Source organism: Asterias amurensis, chromosome 20 (assembly GCF_032118995.1).
Source record: "Asterias amurensis chromosome 20, ASM3211899v1".
Classification (NCBI taxonomy): domain Eukaryota; kingdom Metazoa; phylum Echinodermata; class Asteroidea; order Forcipulatida; family Asteriidae; genus Asterias; species Asterias amurensis.
This window is the reverse complement of record NC_092667.1, coordinates 10179994-10202537: the sequence shown is the minus strand read 5'-3', so window position 1 is coordinate 10202537 and position 22544 is coordinate 10179994. Positions and strand designations below refer to the sequence as shown.

Here is a 22544-nt window from a genome sequence, read left to right as displayed (position 1 = left end):
ATTGAAGTGCTTGCGCCTCTTCTTTTTTTGAAACTGAAACTTGTGAAGCGCCCTCAACTTTCCACGGGGCTGCATCCCCATTAAAACTATAAAGGGGGATTTATTCACCAACTCCTGAACCTTTCGATAGAGTCCTAAAAATAAAACCTGTCGAGCATCATTTAAAAAGAAATGCCCCTATTAAAGACCCCATAACTGGGCGCTTTGTTATTTTTTCAAAATGTTGATACCATGGTCATGACGATAGCTAGTATGGTCGAAATTTCGAAAAAAGAATACAGCGCCCCATTTTGGGTCAGTATCTCTATTATATATAGGCCACACCTCCTCGTACTCGAAGTTCTTCCATAGGCCTAATGTACTGTCTCAATTACATGAGCAATACCCGCTCGGCAAAAAGGAACATTTATTTCATCAGGGCCTAAAAATGTCATCCAATTAAATACCCGAAGTTGGAAGATCACCGAAGTTGGGCTCTGTCTGTTTTTTCTTTTTTTTAGTGGAGATGCATATAACGGTTCACATTTCAAGATTTATTCATTAGTTTATTGATTACCCCCCCCCCCCCCCCCACGTCCTCGCTTGAGTCAAATAATGGATAAGTTTCAAACACTTTCTAGGGGCCCAAGTTCCCAAGAAAATCTCATGCGTCATAATGACGTCATCATGTTTTAGTCACAATAACGCATCATCAGTGCATGAATAACACGTGCTATCTGCACTTCAGTGCACCATATGCATACAGTGCACAGCCTGCCGGCTGGTAACCCGCACGCATGCCTGGTGCGTGCAAACGGCATGTCAAAAGCAGCGTACACCAGCGAGATCAGTCAAACGGTATGGCGGCACACCATGCCAAGTTGCTCATCAACAACCCGGCCAGATTCAACGAATCGTAGGTGTAGAAAAATTTCACAGTTCTCTCTCAAACTTTATCATCTTGTTACTTCACAGTTCGAGTACACTCGGTGAAACTTTGGTGGCGTGATACTACGTAGTTGTCGAGATAAATCCGTCGAATCTGCCGATAGTACGACACTTGGCGAATCCACGATCCACGTGCGTACAACGTGTGAAGCAAGGTCGGTCGTTGAACTCTGGCATTGCTGGAACAAAGTTCAAGTCTTCTTGGCGCGCTTGTTGCTGATCCCGCGGGAAATTCAATCTCCCGGCTAGACTAGAATTAGAAAACCAACATAAACAAACGGTGTAGTACTGTATCAGTAATTAGCTGTCTTATCTTTTCAGTTCAGAACTTTGGACGTTGACACAATCCATTGCTGAACAGTTTACCAAGCAGTAATTACGTTTCAGTTTGTCCGATAGCAGCAGTACGTAGCGCTATGGCCGCCACACTGTACTTGGAGGATGGCTCAAGCTTTCGTGGGAAACATTTCGGGGCCAAGGTCAGCGTTCCCGGTGAAGTTGGTAAGTTGACTTAGTTAGAACTCTGATTGGGGGCTGAAGTTGAAGTCAGCCCACAATAATCTTCATGATGGTCTTCAAAGTTCAATCAAAAACTAACTTTATTAAACTTGATAAAACCAAGGAGAGCAAATATTTAAACAAGATACAATAATGTGAATCAATGTTTACGTTTTACGTTGATCTGATATTAAACTTGGCAGGATTCCCACTTAAAAAAAGTGAGGACTTTAATTTAAGCAAAGGGTACTTGATTGTTGGTGGAGTGATTTAAATTTTAAGAGAGGACAATTTTATTTTAAAATTATTTATAAGTATTATAGGCCTATCTATCGTTGCATTAATTTAGCTACTGTGAAGTTTAGCCAGTTAGTTGTTGATTGAATGTTACTATTAGTTATAGTTGCGATAACATAACCCTCCTGCCCGAGGGTAACGAAGCAAACGCAATGTGTGCAGGGCGAAATGGTTAAAAATGTACAATTTTGACAGCTAGTCAGCAGATTTGCTCCATTTTTACCACTTTTGAAAATCATGACACAAATTCTAGAAACACGAACTTGATCCTCAATGTCTAATGAATCCTACAATATCACTCAAAACACCATTGAGGACATAATTTGAAGAAAAGGCACAAAAACTTACCAGATTCCCGAGCGAAAGACCCAGGTTGAAAATTCAAACCTGAGGGGGGCGGAGCTTCGGCTGTTTGTGCACGCACGGACTCAGCGCTGCGTGTGGGGTGCATTCTGTATCCCTGCAACTGTGCAGCCGTAGTCTTGTACACGCGCTGAGATGCGGAAACAGTGAAACAGAGCACCCGCTAACGTTCGGTTATAACAAGTGTGTACAGTTGGTGCCGTGCATAGATCGGAACGTTGGTTGTGTGTGACCGCGCAACATCAATGGTCTTGGATCAAGACTACGGCTAAAATTGTTAAATTTTCGCCTTTGGTGTTAATATTTTGTGAAAAGAAAATTCAAATTGGCGTTTTCCGATCCCACGTCCACGTAACTTCCGCGTAATCACTTTCTTGCACTGATATCACTGGCGGCCTACTATTTGCAGCCAAATCGCCGTCAACTTGCGTCAACCAAACACTAAGCAGATGGATAATAGTCAGCGAGCAATTTACTCAAAGCGCAGAGCTATGCGATACCGAGCAGTGCCAAGACTCCATGTGCTGGAAGCGTATTTTTTTCATAGGACGAAAGGAGGCCACTTTTTACCATAAATTAGCGCATGCTAACCTACCCAAGAAAAAAATATACGCGCGCAGAAAAGCGCCCTCTGCTGTCCGCTCAAGTACAAGAAAAGAAACTTGATATATGTAACCGAAATTCAACCGGAAATTTATAAAAATTCTATTTGAGCTGGAATATTTTACAGTTTTATGCCTCCTGGATTTTAAAATGTATATTGAAGGAGTTGAAGGCGAGTTAACGGCACCTACCCAGTTGATGGCGAATAGCGGCAAGATTCAAATAAAATAAAAAAAAATACCATGCTTAGTATTTCAAATAAAACAGGCCACCAATTCTTCAGTTTGAACCAACCACAAACTTGTTTTTATTTGTTGCATGAGGACCCAAGCTTATAGGGTCAAATAATACACTAACAATATTTTATTTTATTTATTTTAACAGATGGTTACTTGTATTCGAGAGCATCACGTTAGATTCGGGAAAAGCTCCTAGGGCAGTCCTTTTGAAAGGATGCATTTTAATTTTTTTACAAAAATTGGAAAAGAAAATGGTAAAAAAAAACATGCGGCCCCCAAAAAAGGATGCGGGCTGGGACAATCAACTGGTATTTTTTATTTTTTTGCCTAATTTCCTCTTTTTTTAAATACTCCACTAACAACACATACTAACCAGTAATTTTCGACCTTTATATTTTTAAGACAAATTTGATTGTGTGGTAGGAGCTCTTGTGTAGTTGAGTCAATTTCTATGATCCCGCAGGTTATTTCCAGGCCTGAGTGATTAATTATCCACGTAAAAATTTGTCTGCATTCAGTTTTCCAGACTGGCATGGTTGGATACCCAGAATCACTAACTGATCCCTCCTACCGGTCACAAATACTCGTCTTGACCTACCCACTCATCGGTAACTATGGCGTCCCACCCGACGATCGGGACGAGAATGGTCTACCTAAGTGGTTTGAGTCGGAGAAGGTTCACGTCTCAGCCCTTATTGTCGGAGAACTGTCAGAGAAGTACAGTCATTGGGCGGCCACCAGGTCACTCAGTGATTGGCTGAAAGAAAGTCAAGTTCCGGGAATATCAGGTGAGATGAAACTGAAAGTGAAGGTTAAATACTTTTTGTTTTTGGTTGTCTAAGGAAATAAATGCCAAGCTTGCAATAGCCAATCTCTGTCATACATACATTAGTTTAATGTCTATGAAGATGAATTGCACAAATCAACAAATTGTGATTCCCTTTGCACAAATCCACAAGCTGTGGTTCCGCAGTAACTAGATTACAATACTTATTCTAGTCCTTATGAAATCAGCAGCATGCTTAAGGGATTCAAACCCATTTCTTTGTGGTTGCAAGTCCTGCAGTCTAAGTATGTTGCTTTTTACTGGTTGCCAAAATGGGAAACCGACCGGGTAAATTTAAGGTTGAACAAGGAAAAATTACTAGAACAGGACTGGAACTGATGACTTAAGGATTAACGTGCTGGTGGTCTACCAACTGAGCTACAAAGCCCTTCATCAGCGGTCTCCTTATTGTGTCAGTATCTTTGTTTGTGGGTTGCAGTCGAAAGCCATTCAAACTTTAACGGCTAGGGATCACACCAAACTTTATGATACAACCTGGGATACAAACCTGTGAAAATTTGAGCTTAATTGACCGTCAAATTTGCGAGATAATAATGAAAGAAAAAACACCCTTGTCACACAAAGTTGTGTGCTTTCAGATGCTTGATTTCGATACCTCAAAATCTAAATCTGAAGTCTCAAAATCAAATTTGTGGAAAATTCTCACAATGTTTTGTACTATCAGCCTCCTCCCATTACTCGTTACCAAGTAAGGTTTTATGGTAATAATTATTTTGGGTAATTACCAACAGTGTCCACTGCCTTTAACGGTGTAAATTGTTGTATTTTCGAAGAAGCTCATGTTCTTCTTTGAATTCACACTTTAGGAATCGACACACGAGCCCTGACAAAGAAGATCAGAGAGAGTGGAACAATGAAAGGAAAGGTAAAAATAAACAGAAAAGATGATGGAAAAGATCTTAACAGCAATAATAATTATAGTAATAACCTTAATTTGTTTGACGCTAATATCCTCAATTGGTGAAGTGCCGGTTAAATGAAAAACACCAACTCCGTTTGACCAATTATTTAGAACAAACAAAAATGTTCAACTCAACTTGTTGATGTTTTTTTTTCTGTCTGTAGATTATTGTGGAGGGAACTGATCCCGAATCGATAGAGTTTGAGGATCCCAATCTGCGTAACTTGGTGGCCGAGGTGTCCTTGAAGGTAAGCCATAGCCGCGATCGCATTGGACTTTTGGGTCTGGTAACTTACCGGCCCGGTAAGTTAACTTACCAGCCTGATAAGTTAACTTACTAAACAGGTAACTAAACAGGGGCCTTTCTGAAACCTCGGCTTTCGCTCCGACTCAGACTTGGGCTCCGCGCGCTGCATTCGCAGTGGAAACGCAGCGTTGTTTTTAACCTGACATTTTTGTTGCAGCGCGTATCGCACGCAGTGGTTTGAACATCATCAGACCTTTAAAAAAAAAGTCACGTGAATTCTTGTCCCTGTTAAGTTATCATTGTTAAGTTACCGCGGCTCAAATCGGCCTGTTAAGTTGACAGTGCCGTGGCGGTAACTTACCAGCCCGGTAAGTTACCGACTGTTCGCACTAAGACTTAATATCGGTAAGTTAGCAATTTGCGGCGCAAACACGGCTTTAGACCCTCAGGTTGTCCGAATCTACCAAAAAAGGTACTCAAGATACCGAGTTACAAACTTTCAGAAAGATAGGTTATTACAGTGATGAATTCTGGGACCCAAATATATAGCACCTTATAAGGGTTTACAAGGTGCTACGGCGCATTCAGCAGCCACAGCCAGGAACACCGGTGCCAAACCCTTCTCTTTTTGATAAGTTCACTGGGTTCTTTTACATGCATTGCACAACACATGGGACCAACGGCTTTACGTCGCATCCGAAGGATGAAGCAATGGTTAAGTGTCTTGCTTAAGGACACAAGTGTCGTGGCTGGGGATTCGTACCCACACTCTGCTGATAATGATAGAATAATGACGCTGGACTTGTGTGGCCATGAAATCACTGACCTCGGGCAAGTGGTCCAGTGTTCGAGTCCTGACCTTCCTATGTGATGTACCAGTCCAAGTTGTTGCTAGTATTGAATACATTTAATTAAAATTAAATTCTTACCTTGTAGTTTTTGGTGGTTTCTAGCCAGTGCTCCGGTTTCGCTGCTTCAGCAGGATTTAAATAACCCACTATGCACACAGCAATTGCTCTGGTGCCATGTGCCTTTGCCGTGATGCCCTTTGCAAAATTCCAATACAACATTTCCTCCTAGATATTTCTTTTAGAATCTATAAAAGAAGGAGTCGATGGTAGCATCATCACTATATCATATTATTCCATCATTGTTTTTTCCCCTTAGCAACCAAGAGTGTTGAATCCAAACGGGTCGGTGAAAATAGTTGCCCTGGACACCGGGATCAAGTTCAACCAATTGAGACTCTTGGCCTCGTTGGGCGCTCGCATCGAGATTGTCCCGTGGGATCATCCCTTGAACAGCGAAGGTAAACTAGTGTTGACTTGTGACTGTGACTTGAGTCAGACTCGAGTCACAGTAATGCTGACTCAGACTTGGACTCGAGTGACGATGGTTATAAATCACAAATTAAATGACTTGTGACTCGGACTTGAGACGGCCTCGAGTTACAGCAATACTGACTCAGACTTGGACTTGATGGATGTAAACCACTGTTGACTTGTGACTCAGACTTGAGTCACAGTAATGCTGACTCTGATTTGGACTTGAGTCACGATGGTCAAAGAATTTAAACTCTGACTGTTTCCATGGATCCAAACTGCCTCTAGCCAGCGGGCTAGCTCGGTGGTCTAATGGTAAGACATTTGCTTTAGCAATGCAAATGTCTTGGGGTCGAATCCCACCCCAATGATTTGCCTGTGAGTATTTCTGACAGAACTCAAAGAGAAAGTACTGAGTATACAGTGCTTAAAGGCAGTGGACACTATTGGTAATTACTCAAAATAATTATTAGCATAAAACCTTACTTGGTAACGAGTAATGGGGGAGAGATTGATAGTATAAAACATTGTAATAAATGGCTCGCTCCGAAGTGACATTGTTTTCAAGAAAGAATGAATTTTCCAAGAATTTGATTTCAAGACGTCTGAATTAGAATTTGAGGTCTCGAAATCAAGCATCTGAAAGCACACAACTTCGAGTGACAATGTTTTGTTTTTTTATCTCGCAACTTCAACAACCAATTGAGCTCAGATTTTTACAGGTTTGTTATTTCATGCATATGTTGAGATACACCACGTGAGAAGACTGTTCTTTAACAATTACCAATAGTGTCCAGTGTCATTAATACACATCTATTTAAAGGAAAAAAACAAATGAAATTCTTTATCCCCGATGCAAAAAATTAACATCTATTACAATTTTTTGTTTAGATTATGACGGCCTGTTCCTAAGCAATGGACCTGGAAACCCTGAGATGTGTGCAGAGTCCATACAACATATCCGTCGCATTCTCAGCGAGCCCAACCCTAAACCTGTCTTTGGTATCTGTCTCGGACATCAGCTCATCTCCCTGGCTTTGGGCACTGGCTCCTTCAAGATGAAGTAAGTCTAATTAGATAAAGTAGTATACTTAGACCCTTCTCGATGACGTCAATATTGTATCACTTGCTGGAGAATGTTAACATTGTATACGCAATCTTCATTGGCTTCCTGTTAAATACAGAATATAATTCAAAATTGCTACTTGCATTCAAAACCTTTCATGGATTAGCTCAATCTTACATACAAGACCTGTTATAACTTCGCAACCTGTTATCTGTTCTCAAAACTCGCCTGGTAAGCTACGGGGATTGGGCCTTTTCCAGCTGTGCACTGCATCTCTAAAGTTCCTGGCCAGACGAGTTAAGGGACACAACTGATCTGTCATCTTTCAAACACCATCTTTTCAATCTTTTGTTTGAACCACAGTGAGTTGCTAGTGACTGGCGACTTTAAATGGTCCTCCAGATACTGTGTGCAATAGACATTTTTACTATTTTTACAAACATGACCACGAACCGAACACTAGATGGCACTTTGTGTATGCGTCATATAATAGGCATAGTACTCCAGAACGGTTGAATGTTGCTTTTTGAAATGAATAAGTATACCACACTTAAATAATGCTGTGAACCTGTCCTTACCATAGATACGGGAACCGTGGCCACAACCAACCTTGCATCCACAGCGGAAGCGGACGCTGTTACATCACCACGCAAAACCACGGCTTCGCCATCGATCCCACCAAACTGCCCTCCGATTGGTCCATTTTGTTTACCAATGCCAATGACCTGACCAATGAGGGGATCGTTCACAACACCAAGCCGCTTTTTGCCGTGCAGTTTCATCCAGAGAACATGGCTGGCCCAAGGGACTTGGAATTCCTCTTCGACGTCTTCGTTGACACGGTGCGAGATCGCAAGATGGGACTTGATTCTAACAAGTAAGTAGTCGAGTACAGTATTAAGAGAATTTAGTTGTCTCCAAGTTTACATTAGTTGAGAGACCCATTGCCCAATTCATACACTCTTGTTTTGCTGAGATGTATAACTATGAGCCATTCCAATCAGCTTTATTCCACATACTGCATCTCTTTGGAACTCTTTGCCTGGTGCATGTTTCCCTCCATCCTACAATCTGGACATTTTACAATTAAAGCCATTGGACTCTTTCAGTAAACAGTATTGTCAAAGGCCCACACTTTGTGTATCACAACTTATATATGAAATAACAAACCTGTGAAAATTTAGGCTCAACCGGTCATCAGAGTCGGGAGAAAATAACGGGAAAACCCACCCTTGTATCCGCACGTTTCAAAATTAATCCGTAATTCTCGATATCGAGAATTGATATTTGGTGTTTTCTCAAAAAGTAAAGCATTTCAAGGAATAATATTTCAAGAGCTAAGTCTTTCACCACTACCTTCTGTAAACCCTGTAAGTTATTTGTAAATCTGTGAATTTTTTTTTTTTTCTGTACCGAAAGGGTCCAATGGCTATAAGCATTGTAAGTGGAATATCTATTCCTACCTTCAGTTCCCCAAGTTATTTTCATCTAAACAGTTTTTCTTCTGGTAGCCCCTAGAAACAAGAGTGGCTTGAGGCCTTCTGTTGCACAAAAAATAAATAAATAAAATAAAGACTCCCAAGCAAACACTCGACCACAATCTTACCCGTGTGCTTGTTTGTATGGCATATTAACGTGCAGGCTGCTCTTGTGGTATTCTCATGCTGCATCAATGCGATATGAGCATACGTGGACGGATACCAGCTGACCAGTGCATCATATACTCCATGTAATTTCATCAAAGAATACCAGTTATTAAAGACGCTGTATCGTCATACGCACGAACGAAAAATGCTTGCCAAGCATATTTACCTTTGACACAGTGCGACGATAGCTGTTACATTTACCATCCCCGGAGGGCGTACTCTAAATATAGATACGTGCTATTGCAATGGCATGGGATTATACGCACGATACGTGCTATTGCAATGGCATGAGTTTATACACACGATACGCGCTATTGCAATGGCATGGGTGTATACACACGATACGCGCTATTGCAATGGCATGGATTTATTACACACGTCGATCGTGTTTATCTGTGTCTAGAGCTTTTCGTCGTGTTTTCATGTTTGAGTGTGCGCAACCACCGCACCTTATCCGTAGGGAAAGGACCTGCGGGTGTATTATGCGTTTTTGACGGCGCATCAAAATGGCCATGAAGAAGAGGTGAGGAACAGGAAAGTTACCTGGGCAGTATCGGAATCTGCCAGCAAAAGAAGGAAATCTGTGCAAAACAGAGATTATCAGAAGGAAGTACACAGGCTAGGTCAATCCAGCTGATGCGAATGATGAGTTCCAATCAATGCGAGAGCAGTGTAAATTCATTAACTCAAAACTGTCCCAGTTTGTCAAACATCTGATGACAGTCCTGTCCGCGATCTTGTTTACTTACTACACTGTTCATGTTCTAGATCTACCAGTAGACTTCTACTTGTGGTCAAGACCAGAGTTTACGACTAGAATATTCACCAGAAGGTAGGCTATTAAAGTTTTACTCGCATTTTACTCGCTCTCTCCACCTACATGTATTAATTTTTGCTTCAGTTCATTGCTTTCGTTAGGTTAGGGGTCCATACTCTCGACAAGCTATGCTTTTTATCGGGCCCCCCTCCACAAGTGATGATATTACGAAAATAATGTTTAAATATTCCTTCTTTTTTGTTTTAAAGAATTAATTATAATGAAACGGGCTTCTTATTGATCCTGGTTTTTTTTAAGAAAGAGCTTGGTTTCGGGGTTTTTTATTATAATTTTTTTGTACTAAAGAATATGCCTGCAAAATAGCTGGAAAGGTCTCATTGATTAATTTTGTTTTCATTATAAAAAAATAAAATCTAAATAAACGGTTAATAAGGCCTATGTTTTCACACAGCATGGTCGTCACAGGCATGCAACTGTAACTTAAACAAAAAGGAGGAAATTACAAAATGTCACAAAATTTTGTACGATATTTTTCAATTGAAAGTACTGAGAATAAAAAAAAAATTATATCAGCTGATGTAGTTGCATGCCTGACATCAGTGTGAAAACCCTTTTCTCCCTGGCATAGTCTAGGGACCCTCTAGAAAAAAATAAACAATACAACTGAAAATGGAGGGGAAAAACTTGGAAGAATAAATAAATGCCTTGTCGTGTAAACAAACGGTATCATAATTTATACTCATGGTCATACCATAAATGTGTTGTGTTTAATTTCACTTTTCAGTGATCAAGATAGTCTACTGGTGTCATCAACGCCAATAAAGAAAACCACAGCAAAGAGACTGTTTGGACCCATGGAGAAAGGAATGACACTAGACTATGCAGACATTAACTCAGAACGGTTAGTAATAAAGTTGTCAAAGGTACAATCTTTCTAAAGGTTCTATGAAGAAGGGATGGCATTCAAGGACCTTGCAACTTGTCTTGTTTTATATATACTAAGGCTACTTGTGAACTGATTAACCACAACGACCGTGAATGCACAAAATAGATAATGGCCTGACGTTTTAACCCAGTCTAATTTCGAAGGCTAAATGCATACACTGTTAATTTTGTTTCTGAACAGACACAATAATCATAATTTGATGTTTGTTCACAAACGTCACTCATACAGGTTAAACAAGTCTAGTATCAAAACAAAAATGGGCATGACAGGTTGTTTTTGAAAGAACATTTATTGTAACAATTAGGATGCCTTTTATTCCAAATTACGACTAAACAGAAAAACAGTTAAAACTTTTAACTTGCCAATAAATAGACAGAAAATGCCTTGCCTTTATGCACTGCAAAAACTGGGGTGTAAAAAATTAACACCAATGTATTTTCACTTTATTGAGACCCTAAAAATAACCCAAATTAAAGGAACACGTTGCCTTGGATCAGTCGAGTTGTTCTTTGAAAAGCGTAACCGTTTGTAATAAAAAGCATATGGTTAGAAAAATGATTCAAAAGTAGAATACAATGATCCACACAAATTTGCCTCGAAATTGCAAGGTTTTCCTTTTACTTTGCGAATTAACACGGTCGGCCATTTATGGGAGAAATTTGACGCCCACAGATGGCCGACTGTGTTAGTCGATGAGGTAAAAGGATAACCACCCAATTTCGCGTAATACTAGTGTGGATCATTATATTCTACTTTTAAAATATCTTTCTAATCATATTGTATTTTATAACAAACGGTTACAAACACTTTTCAAAGACCAACTCGACCGATCCAAGGGAACAAATGAGTGTTATTTTCATGTTGCTAAACACCCAATGATGTAAACAATAAGTTGTTGTTTGTACATGTATCTTTGTTTGACATTGATCTTGTGTCAATTTTAACACCCAAGTATGTGCGCGTGTATCCTTGAATGTTTCGTAAAAGTAAGCTGTTTCCAAAATCAGTTGTTTTTGTTATATCAACAAACTACACCTCTAGTAACTAAATAAACCTTCCAAAGGATATTCTTAGGAACATACATATTCATTTCAATACATCCTCTTGTAATAAAATTCTTCAATTTTCAAGAGCTCCAGAACACTTTAACTCGTCAAACCAAGGTGTATTTTTCTGATCTCATATTATTATTTCCCTTTCCCAGGTTTCCACAGGTAAAAGAAATGGTCAGCACATCCCAAGCCCAAACCGCAGCCCTATAGCTACATCACAGATTCGATGGAGAGGATTGCAGCTAAAAGATCATAAGTGGGCGGGGCGGGTACATGGTTATTTATCATAGAATGTCACTTTTTACTTTATCTGATGATAATCCACAACGCATTTCTTTCACCATTGCAAAAGTGCCAGCCCCATCCATAGAAAAACTAGTCTAGGAGAGACTTGATGGGATGAACAAGAAGTAAAGAAATTGGAAATCTCATTCTTTTCACTTTGAAAAACAAAACCACTTGTTTGTTTGGGTTGAAATCATACATGTTCTGTAGTGCAGCATTGCAACACTAAATTTAAAAGATGTGTAAACTATTTTAATTTGTGGGTCAGTCCATCAATGGTTTTAAAACCATTGGCGTTACATGGTTTAAAACTATTGCAGGTTAAATATTTTGTAACGTCTGTTTTATAGACACTTTTTGGTAGTTGTCAAAGACCAGTTTTCTCACGTTAAGTATCTCAACATTTATATGCACAAAATGACAAACCTGTGAAAATTTGAACTCAATTGGTCATCAAAGTTGCGGTAAAATAATAGAAGAAAAAAAACCCTTGTCACACCAAGTTGTGTGCTTTCATGTCTTGATTTTGAGACCTCAAATTCTAAATCTGAGGTCTCGAAGTCACATTTGTGGAAAATTACTTCTTCCTTGGAAACTAAGTTACTTCCGAGGGAGCCGTTTCTCACAATGTTTTACACTATCAACAGCTCTCCATTGCTTGTTACCAATTTTTTATGCTAACAATTATTTTGAGTAGTTTACCAATAGTGATCATCTTGAAGATTGTTCATATCAGCCAAAATCACAACTATCAGCCAAAATTAACTCCCACTTTAATTTCCTAAATACATATGTACCAAGTGGAAGGTCTCATTTCTGACTTGATCATTAAATTTAACAAGTTGAGGTAAAATGACGTGTTCTTGGATCATTTTCTTGTCTTTTGAGTATGTCCTTGTTATGAATGATACACCTTTGAATTAATGTAATTTCTTTATCCATAGTTTGTTTTTATTAATCTTATTCCTCATTTTGGCTTGACCCATATACATTGATGTGTCAATAGCATACTCAGTACTTCCACCAAATTCTGTGAAAAAAAGCAAGCATGTTACTCGGGTGGGATTCAAACCAATGACCTTTGCAATTCTAGAGCCAATTAGACTAGTTTCTATGACACTGCTCTAGAATTGCAAATAATAATAATATAATAACATGCATTTATATAGCGCTTAATACAAAGTTTCTAAGCGCTGCAAGGGTCGTGGGTTCGAATACCACCCAAGTAATTTGTCTGTGATGTTTTTTTTTCAAAGATTTTTGATAAGTTCCAAAATACAGTGGCTCACACGCATCGGTTTATATGGGTAAAACCACAATAAATATTCATAATCCCTGATGCAAATAAAACATATTCTAAATCTCATATTGTTGTTATACTTAATATTTTTGTGTGTAAAAAAAATTCACTATGTAGAAACCAGCTACATACAGCTGCTTATAACAACCCTCCTATGTCTCGATTGCAAAAATTAATGAGCTGAGCTTATAAATTAGTGTGGAGACACTCATACTAAAATATGCAACAAATAACAAGGGGAACAGATTGTGCGAGTTTTAAAAGTAGTTTGGGTTTGAACAATGGAAAAGTAATTGGAGTGAGACTTGAACCAGCAATCTTAAGATTAGCGTACATGCACTCTAACAAAATGAGCTAGCCAGCACTATGTTGGCTGTGTCCCTATTAATCAATTTCTGATGACAAATAGGGACACCGCCAGCATGGGCTGGATAGCTCAGTTGGTAGAACACTTGTACGTTAATTCAGAGGTCATTGGTTCATGTCTCGCTGCGGTTAATTTCTCTTTGTTCAAACTCAAGCAATTAAAATATTTTAGAACATGCTGAAAAATTGCAATATTATTTGTAATAAGAGCCTTCGAGGTCTGAACCCAATATAAACACCATTTGGTGCTAGAAACCTATCCCTTATTGATAAAACAAAACACATGGGATGAATCTACGGTTTATAGCACCAAGTCGCCCATGCTGCTAAAAAAAACATGCTGCCTATTATGCTGCATGCTGAAAAACTGTCATTATTGTGGATTTGCTCTGCTGCCAGCATGTCATCCCTGTAATCCATGAGCTGTGTGTGTGTGTGTGTGGGAGGCACCCATTTCACCTTCTAGTGTAAAACTTATTCTCCTCCAGCAGCGTTATATCCCTGCGATTTCTACATCTGCACAATGGCAAAACTTCTTGAGGGGGAGCTTGGGGTTCATGGCTTGTGCTTGTTAGCTGCAGAATGCAATTGACATGCTGCAAGCTGCTGTCTCTACAGCTCTGCGGTTACATTTTCAACCTCCTTGGAAAAACGTTGAGATATTTCTGAAACGGTAGACACACATTATTGTTATTTACATTCAGGCATATTCATCCTAGGCTGTTTGACAATGTGTTGCTCTTGGGAAAACCAGACAACTGTGATAAGTGTACGATAGCCTTACACCATGTGAAGATCAGCCCTTCCACTATCTAAACTATTTGTTGTTGTTGTTTTCCAAAATTACCAGTATATCATGCCTGCACCTGCTCTAAATGTTTTATTTTATGTATTTATTTTTTATTTGTATATGCCCCTGTAAATATTTCCCTAATTTTTGGTTTGTAATTTTATGGTTTGATTCATAGTGTTTTTATGTGTATAAATATTATTTATTGTTCTACCCCTTGCCTTGCTGTCTTTCTTAATTCAAAATCAGTTAGTTTTCCATATACGTAAATATTGTTTTATGTTGATGAAATTCATCTATATATTTTCACAGACTGATTCAGGTATATGCAGCTCCTGTAAACCTGTATTTTAACTTGTATTTGTACAAAAAAATAATAAACATTCAGAATACCTTGATATTGCTTTCTCTTCTTGAATTTGTTTCGCACAGCATCAGATTTGCCTGTTCTCCCCTCGCCTTCAGTTGTTTCTGAATCCGACTCCTGAAAAAATACAGAATTTAATTATAGTGCCCTATCCGTTTGCCATAATAAATTGCTGTAAACAAATTGTTGGGTTTTTGTTGTAACATGTTTTCAGATTTACATTTAAGTTACACATTTTGGGTAGTAAAAAGCTTCTCTTAAAATGTTACTTGCTGCAAAGTATTGAAGCATTTGGTAAAACAAAGTCACGCAAAACAATCCATCTCCGTTTTAGCACGCATGTAAAAACGTAATTACCAGTTATGCTATAAATACTAGTATAACTTACTGGTAACATATTTTACATGCTGTAATAATTGTTCGTCTCACCAGGGTATCAGCAAGTATAGTATTGTAAGGGTAACTATCAGTATTTACCGTATAACTAAGTTTAATGTAAATCTGTAGATTATAGATATTTGTGTTTTGTGTCCTGATCCTACAAGTACAATAAGTACTCAAACCGTTTGCCGTTTTCTCGAGAGAAAATGATGAAAATTCACCCGTTTTCCAGAACGGTGAATAACAACGAAAGTGACAATAAACACGATTGGATCGACTTGGATAAAACTGGAGTAACAGTAACACATAAGGCTAAAATAGTGGTAACGCTTACTTTATTATTGAGATCCCTGTTGTTGTTCCTCACTTCCTTCCGGTCCTTTTGTTTGTCTTGAGCCACACACACTCGCAAAGCTCGTGGGAAAGCTCCCCGTGTTCCACTGTTTTCTGGCAAGTGTTCTTGCAACAAGCACAGAGTGACGGGCTTACCATGAACAGTGTATCATCTCCGATTCCGCCATCTTTGTATTCACGACGAACTAACAGAGGGTGTAAGTCACCCTCGCAGAACAGCGTAAACAACTTTTATGAGCGAGAGGGCGCTATTGCAAAAACTGGTTTTTCTTTGACGATAGGGGGCCTTTAAAGGAACACGTTGCCTTGGATCGGTCGAGTTGGTCTTTGAAAAGCGTTTGTAACCGTTTTTTTATAAAATGCATATGGGTAGAAAGATGTTGTAAAAGTAGAATACAATGATCCACACAAACATGCCTCGAAATTGCGTGGTTTTTCTTTTACCTTGTCGACTAACACGTCGGCCATTTATGGGGGTCAAAATTTTGACTCCCATAAATGGCCGACCATGTTAGTTCGCACAGTAGAAGGAAAACCACGCAATTTTGAGGCAAACTTGTGTGGATCATTGTATTCTACTTTTAAAACATCTTTCCAACCATATGCATTTTATAAAAAACGGTTACAAACGCTTTTGTTTTGACCAACTCGTCCGATCCAAGGCAACGTGTTCCTTTAATCACGCATTGTGCCTCCATTACAACGGGCTTTGTCAACTACCATATTCTGTGTGAAAATTTGTCTCAATATCTGACGATGTTGGTTCTTGTATATTGCCTTCAAAAAATTATGTTTCTCTGCCTGCATCTACTTTTCAGAAAAAGTCTGTCTTTTTTAAGTTAGTGGGGAGTTTTTGGTTAAAAGATTGTTCTTTCAAAATCCGTCCTTTGATATTTTTCTAAACAAAATTGATAGTTAATAAACAGACAAAACAGTTTATTCTTTTTATTTTTCATAATTTTAGAAATTTTTCTTTTCTTGAGTTTAGACTTTTGAAAAATCTTGGAAACGTGTCTAGTAATTTGTAAAAGTAAATAAGACAGGCTTTGTAATCGTTTGTTGTTTAAATTCTCACAGTTGGAGTTTTTTTTTTTTTATATATATATATAATTTTTTTAAATAAATAAAGAAATTCCTTAAACCTTGTTACTCCGGGTTGGTTACAAAAAGTTCAACACGCCACCATTTCAACATCCCCCCCCCTCAAATCTGGATGCTAGTTCCAGATATTTTTGTCAGCAAAAAACTCTTACCTCATGTCCTGTGAGAAACAAGACTTTATATTTACGTAGCCCTGTATTGTACTTGGGAACCCCCCCCCCAAAAAAAAAAAAAAAAAAAAAATTAAAAAAATTAGTGCATTAGCATTGTCAAGGGCATCACATTCTATATGTGTGTGAAATAGGAAGGTAATTAATACGAGAATACATTCTCCGTACGTCCTTCCTTGTATCCTTAGCAACGCCTGTTTACAGGCCGTTGCCAAAGAACAAGTGTGTCAATATCAGGGGGTCCAATATCGTAGAGCTGTAAATATTGCCTAAACATTTCCTGCTTTAGCAAAAACAAGCAGGATACCAGTCAAAGATTGAACATGTGACATGGTAGTTTGGCTGCTAACCTTATTGTGGTAAGCATGTCTTTGTTGTGCTTAGCTACTCCTTGTGCTATAAAGCAGCTCTGTGAAATATGGCTTAGGTTGGGCCCATTGATTGGCCAACAATTATGACTGATGGTTTTTAATTTGCATTAGTCAGTCAATGTTGCATTGTTTCCTCTTCACCTCATGCATATGTATGATGTAGGGTATTTCCCACTCTTGGAAATACCCTGCGAAAACACTGTGACACATCATACCATACCCTTTTGACCTTGACAGTGACACACCTTAAGTCTTTCTTACATTTAGATTTTGGACTTTTCAAAAACGTTGTTCCGGGAAAAATGTAGCTACAAGCCCTGCAGTCTGATTGAACTTGACCCCAAATTTAGGAACTGTATTAGTCATAAAGATGTTGCCGAAATGTCTGTTCAAATAAAAACAGTTTACACGTCGTACTTTGTGAGGGAACAGTTGTTTCTCATTTAGATTTAAGAGAAGTTTTGATGCGGTAATTTTGTTTAAGCTACAAGCCCTGCCGTCCTGTGTAATTGTACCCCAAATTTTGAGCATCGGATTAAGCATTATGACGTTGCCTTGCAGGATGTCTGTACGAGAGAGGATCCGTTCACTCATGATGTTCAAGCCTCTACCCGGAACCCCAACGGAAGACAACCCTCCCAAGAAGGTGTTGATCCTTGGCTCCGGAGGACTGTCTATTGGCCAAGCCGGGGAGTTTGACTACTCTGGCTCACAGGTAAGACCAAATCTGGTATCCGGAATAAAAAGTCACATCCCCTTGACGTCATCCCCTTGCTGCCGCCTCCCAGTGCCAAATTTCATGAAGTTTTTAAGCAGATAATTTTGCAAACTTCTTTGCTAAGCAGTAATGAGAAGGATACCAGTCACAAATTGTACATTTTGACATGGCAGTTTGGCTGGTAACATTATTCTGGTTAGCATTATTTTGTTCTGCTTAGCTACTTTTTTCTGCTTAAGCAGCTCTATGACATAGGGCCCATTTAGCTGTTGAGCAGATAGTTTTCTCAGCAAGAATTAAGTGGAGTACTATATTTAATAATAATAACTTTCGATTTATATAGCGCCTAATAACTAACAGTTAATTCTCTAAGCGCTTTACATTAGTACCCTGGTCATAGGGCCAATAACATCCCTTTTTAATGTTTCTCAGCTCCCTTGGGAGTATTCAACCTGGGCAACAGTTTATATCGCTCCAAAGGCTTTTTCATTCACAATACCAACCTCTACCCTCGCAGGTACCCATTTATACCCCTGGGTGAAGAGAAGCAATTATAGTAAAGTATCTTGCTCAAGGACACAAGTGTCACGACCGGGATTCGAACCCACACTCCGGTGAATTCGCACCAGAACTTGAATTCGATGCTCTTAACCACTCGGCCATGACACTCTACAAATTTCTATGCTTTCAGTCAGAAAGAGCAGATTGTGAGTCAATTTTACAGATGGTATTACATTTTCGTTTACTGACAAATTCTTATTTTGTGTTTTCAGGCAATCAAAGCATTGAAAGAAGAAGGCGTACAGTCGATTCTGATCAATCCCAACATCGCAACGGTACAAACGTCCAAGGGAATGGCGGACCGCGTTTACTTCCTGCCCATCACACCGGACTATGTCGCACAGGTAGTCATCAATATTCATCATCTAATTTGAATATTCATGCATGTTGATGATGTCTACTAAAGTCGGGCACTATGATGCTAGTCTTCCTTCTCAAGTCTGATTTCCGATTTTTCAGAAGTTTTCTCAGAAAAATCAGCATTAAATAGCCTAAAAAGTCTGGAATGAGATTTTTTCCAATTTTATCTGAAATCGGATGTTTTTATGTCTGCCGTATAAAAGTAGCTGTTATTTTCTTTTTATATGAACCAATAATGCTTTTTTGATCCACCTCTATAGCACATCAAGGCATTCAAGCCATTTTATGTTAAGAAATTTTAACATTCTGTGAACTCATTTCTGTTCTCCACTTACGGACAAAAGAATACTGTGTTTTTACAGGGCGTCTTCAGCAAAGAATTCTATGTGAATGAATTTGACGTGAGTACTGCGCCATGCCATTATTTCTTGATTTTGACTTACTGAACAGGTCATAGAGAGTGAGCGTCCAGACGGCATCTTACTAAACTTCGGTGGTCAGACTGGATTGAACTGTGGCGTTCAGCTGGAGGCAGCAGGGACCTTGAGAAAGTACAACGTGAAGGTGCTCGGTACGCCGGTCAAGTCCATCATTGATACGGAGGACAGGAAGATCTTTGCCGAGAAGATGGAGTCGATTGGGGAGAAAGTGGCACCGAGTCAGGCGGCATATTCTGTTGATGAGGTAAATGATAGTGTGAATAACATGTGGGGACAGTGCGGCCAATGATTTTCCACCATCGCGGAAAATTTGTGGAATTCGCGGAATCCGCCCTTTGAAAACGGAAAAAGGGATTTGAGTTTTAGAAAAATTTTAAAGAGAAAAAAAAAATTGTTTTTTTTAAATAGGTTTTTCAGGCCAAACCTATTGAAATTGCATTCTTTATTAAGGTTCTTTTTGTTAAAGACACTGGACATTATTGGTAATTGTCAAAGACAAGTCTTCTCACTTGCTGTATCTCAACATATGCATAAAATAACAAACTTGTGACAATTTGAGGCGAATTGATCATCAAAGTTGCGAGATAATAATGAAAGAAAAAACACTGTGGTCACACGAAATTGTGTGCTTTCAGATGCTTGATTTCGAGACCTCAAATTCTAAACTTGAGGTCTCAAAATCAAATTCGAGGAAAATTACAGCTTTCTCAAAAACTACGACACTTCAGAGGGAGCTGTTTCTCACAATGTTTTATATTATATAACTGATTGGTGGATCTTACTTCACGTGACATTCACTATTACTCCCATCTGCACCGGTGATCAAAAAGCAGACATGCCAACTAGTACATTTTTCCCGTATTTCGTACGGGTTTTTGTAAAAAATACGGGTGTACGGGTTTTGCAAAAAAAAATACGGTTTGAGCATCGCCACCGCAAAAATACAATTTTATCCCAGTTGGCCGTCGTGCCCTTTTTTAACTTAAGTTCAATATTTTTGTATTGACACAAATAAGTTTTCGGCCGACTACTTACGGCCGATAATGATTATCCATTGAACTCTATTATTCCACGGGGGTATTCCTTATTCAACTTTCACCACACATCGAGTGAGCGCAACGGAGATTCCCTCGCATCCATCATTGCACGCACGCTAGTAGCACAAACCTGCATTTCTTACTACACGCCAGTTTATCTGACGTCCCGATTTCACAGGGAACCCGTCTAACACAATGCATTGAACAACAGAGGGCGCTGTTGTCAAATGCCCTTATATGGTATCGGTCGTTTTGTGAACAGACGAATCGAGTTTGCAAAAGAATTTTTTGCCAAAATAAAGACACAAAAGATATTGAGCGCCTGAAGCGAGATTTTTATAAGATAAATTTAAGAACTATGCCCCCAAATACAACAAACGAAATTTTTTGGGATGATTTGTTTTTTTTTGTCTTCTTCATTGAAATTAAATTGGTTTTGTTTTGTACTTGTCTTCTTTTGACAAAGAAAATGATATTTAATTAATTGACAAGGGTTTCTATATGAAATAGGATATGATTAATCAATGTCTTTAAGATATGATTTATCAATATCTTTTTTTCATACAAAACCTGTTCCATTGGGTTAACCACCCGTAGGGAAACATCTGCCCAATTAAAAAAAAAAATATTTTATTTTATTTAATTTTTTATTTTTTTATTTTTATTTTTTTTCTTCAAGTTTTAATTAACTGGTTTAATTAGGCTGTTTGATAACTTAATGGCCTTCCCACCTTCTCTATTTTGCCTGTCTCGGGGCTTAAAACTACGTTTACGCGTGTTTAAAAAAAAATACAGGTTTTTGATGCAAAATACAGGTTTTGGGGTTTCAGAATACAGTTTTGTGATCCCAGAGGTTGGCATGTTTGAAAAAGACCTATTCGCCCATGGGGAATAGCATTTCCCATTCAACAGTTAGGATCAATCTTGTTCCCAATGTTTTTGAGCAGTACAACGCCGATGCGCCGCTGCTAAAACAAAGGAGCACCTGTGTAAAAGGTTGTGATCCGATTTGTGCATTGTTGCCGCTACGCGGCGCTTTATGATTTTTGGTTGTCAGTAATTTGTGTGATTTTTCATAATATTATACTTTTAAAATACATCAAATGACAAGGATCTATATGTCAGTTATATAAAACAAATATTGAGTGGCTCAGAGTGGAATGGGAGGAATATTATCGCTCGGTAAAATTTGGACTGTAACAGTCCAAATTTTACCTTGCGATAATATTCTTCCCATTCCACGAATTAAAGCCACTCAATATTTGTATACTATCAACCTCTCCCCATTACTCGTAAGTAAGGTTGTGTGCTAATAACTATTTTGAGTAATTATCAATAGTGTCTACTGCCCTTAAACTAAAAAAGTGTCAGAAATCAGACCGTAAAAAGTTAAGAGATCGTAACCGTTGAGCATTCTATTCTGCTTTACGCATTGTACAGCGGGTGCCGTTCGAGCGCGGCATGAATACACTTTGTTTTGTAGAAAGCTACCCTTAAAATATTACTTACTGAGGTGCTGTAGTTTTTGAGAAATGATGTCACAATTTTGTTTTCGTCTTCTACTATCATTATCTTCAAACCTTTAATGTAAACCTGTGGAAATTTTGAAAAAGTACCTGAATCCTTCAAACTAGGTATCTTGTACTCTCTATTATGGAACTTGAAATTAACCATAATTTGTATTCTTAGCACAAAAACCAACAATTTGTTTTCATTTTTCATCTGATGCAGGCAGTTGAGGCTGCTGAGAAGATTGGCTACCCAGTCATGGTCCGTGCTGCCTTCGCTCTTGGAGGTCTGGGGTCTGGATTCGCCAACTCTAAAACCGAGCTGGTCCCCTTAGTGACGGCAGCCTTTGCCCATACCAGTCAGGTTCTTGTTGATAAATCACTACGAGGCTGGAAGGAGGTCGAGTACGAGGTCGTGAGGGATGCCTTCGACAACTGCATCACGGTAAGGTCGATTTCAGTTAATAACTGGCATACTAAGGTCCATCGACAGAACATTTTCGCCAACAATCAATGTACATTTATATTGACATATCAGAAATCCAATATCGTGTGTACTTGGTATATCAGTTTATTCCAATTTACAAAATAAAGGCTAGAGACAGCCAGCCCTTGATGAGCCAAACTAAATAATAGTGGCACATGTTCTCGAGTTTTTGGCTTGATTCACTGCACCTGTGAGGGATGAGAAAATTATGACTTT

At 38.8% G+C, this 22544-nt stretch overlaps 2 protein-coding genes and 1 long non-coding RNA gene across 3 annotated transcripts in view; 2 read left to right on the top strand and 1 right to left on the bottom strand.

Annotated features, from left to right (window-relative positions):
- The first annotated feature begins 848 nt into the window (after positions 1-848).
- The window catches only part of LOC139952766 (multifunctional protein CAD-like), a 54165-nt gene continuing 32469 nt past the window's right edge, over positions 849-22544 (top strand). The window contains exons 1-11 of the mRNA XM_071951993.1: positions 849-1428; positions 3446-3715; positions 4581-4639; positions 4840-4923; positions 6090-6231; positions 7136-7307; positions 7894-8187; positions 17779-17932; positions 18709-18840; positions 19307-19540; positions 22065-22286. Coding sequence (XP_071808094.1) covers positions 1344-1428; positions 3446-3715; positions 4581-4639; positions 4840-4923; positions 6090-6231; positions 7136-7307; positions 7894-8187; positions 17779-17932; positions 18709-18840; positions 19307-19540; positions 22065-22286 — 1848 coding nt within the window. The 5' untranslated portion in view covers positions 849-1343. The remainder of the gene's footprint in view (positions 1429-3445; positions 3716-4580; positions 4640-4839; positions 4924-6089; positions 6232-7135; positions 7308-7893; positions 8188-17778; positions 17933-18708; positions 18841-19306; positions 19541-22064; positions 22287-22544) is intronic.
- LOC139952767 (uncharacterized) lies at positions 9380-12870 on the top strand. The gene is made up of 3 exons (XM_071951994.1): positions 9380-9788; positions 10519-10635; positions 11885-12870. The coding sequence occupies exons 1-3, from the start codon at positions 9616-9618 to the stop codon at positions 11940-11942; spliced, it is 348 nt and encodes a 115-aa protein (XP_071808095.1). The 5' UTR covers positions 9380-9615; the 3' UTR covers positions 11943-12870.
- LOC139952768 (uncharacterized) lies at positions 12889-15939 on the bottom strand. Its single transcript, XR_011787909.1, has 3 exons — positions 15556-15939; positions 14867-14957; positions 12889-14348 (listed from the first exon to the last, which is right to left on the bottom strand). It is a non-coding gene; the product is annotated as an uncharacterized lncRNA (long non-coding RNA).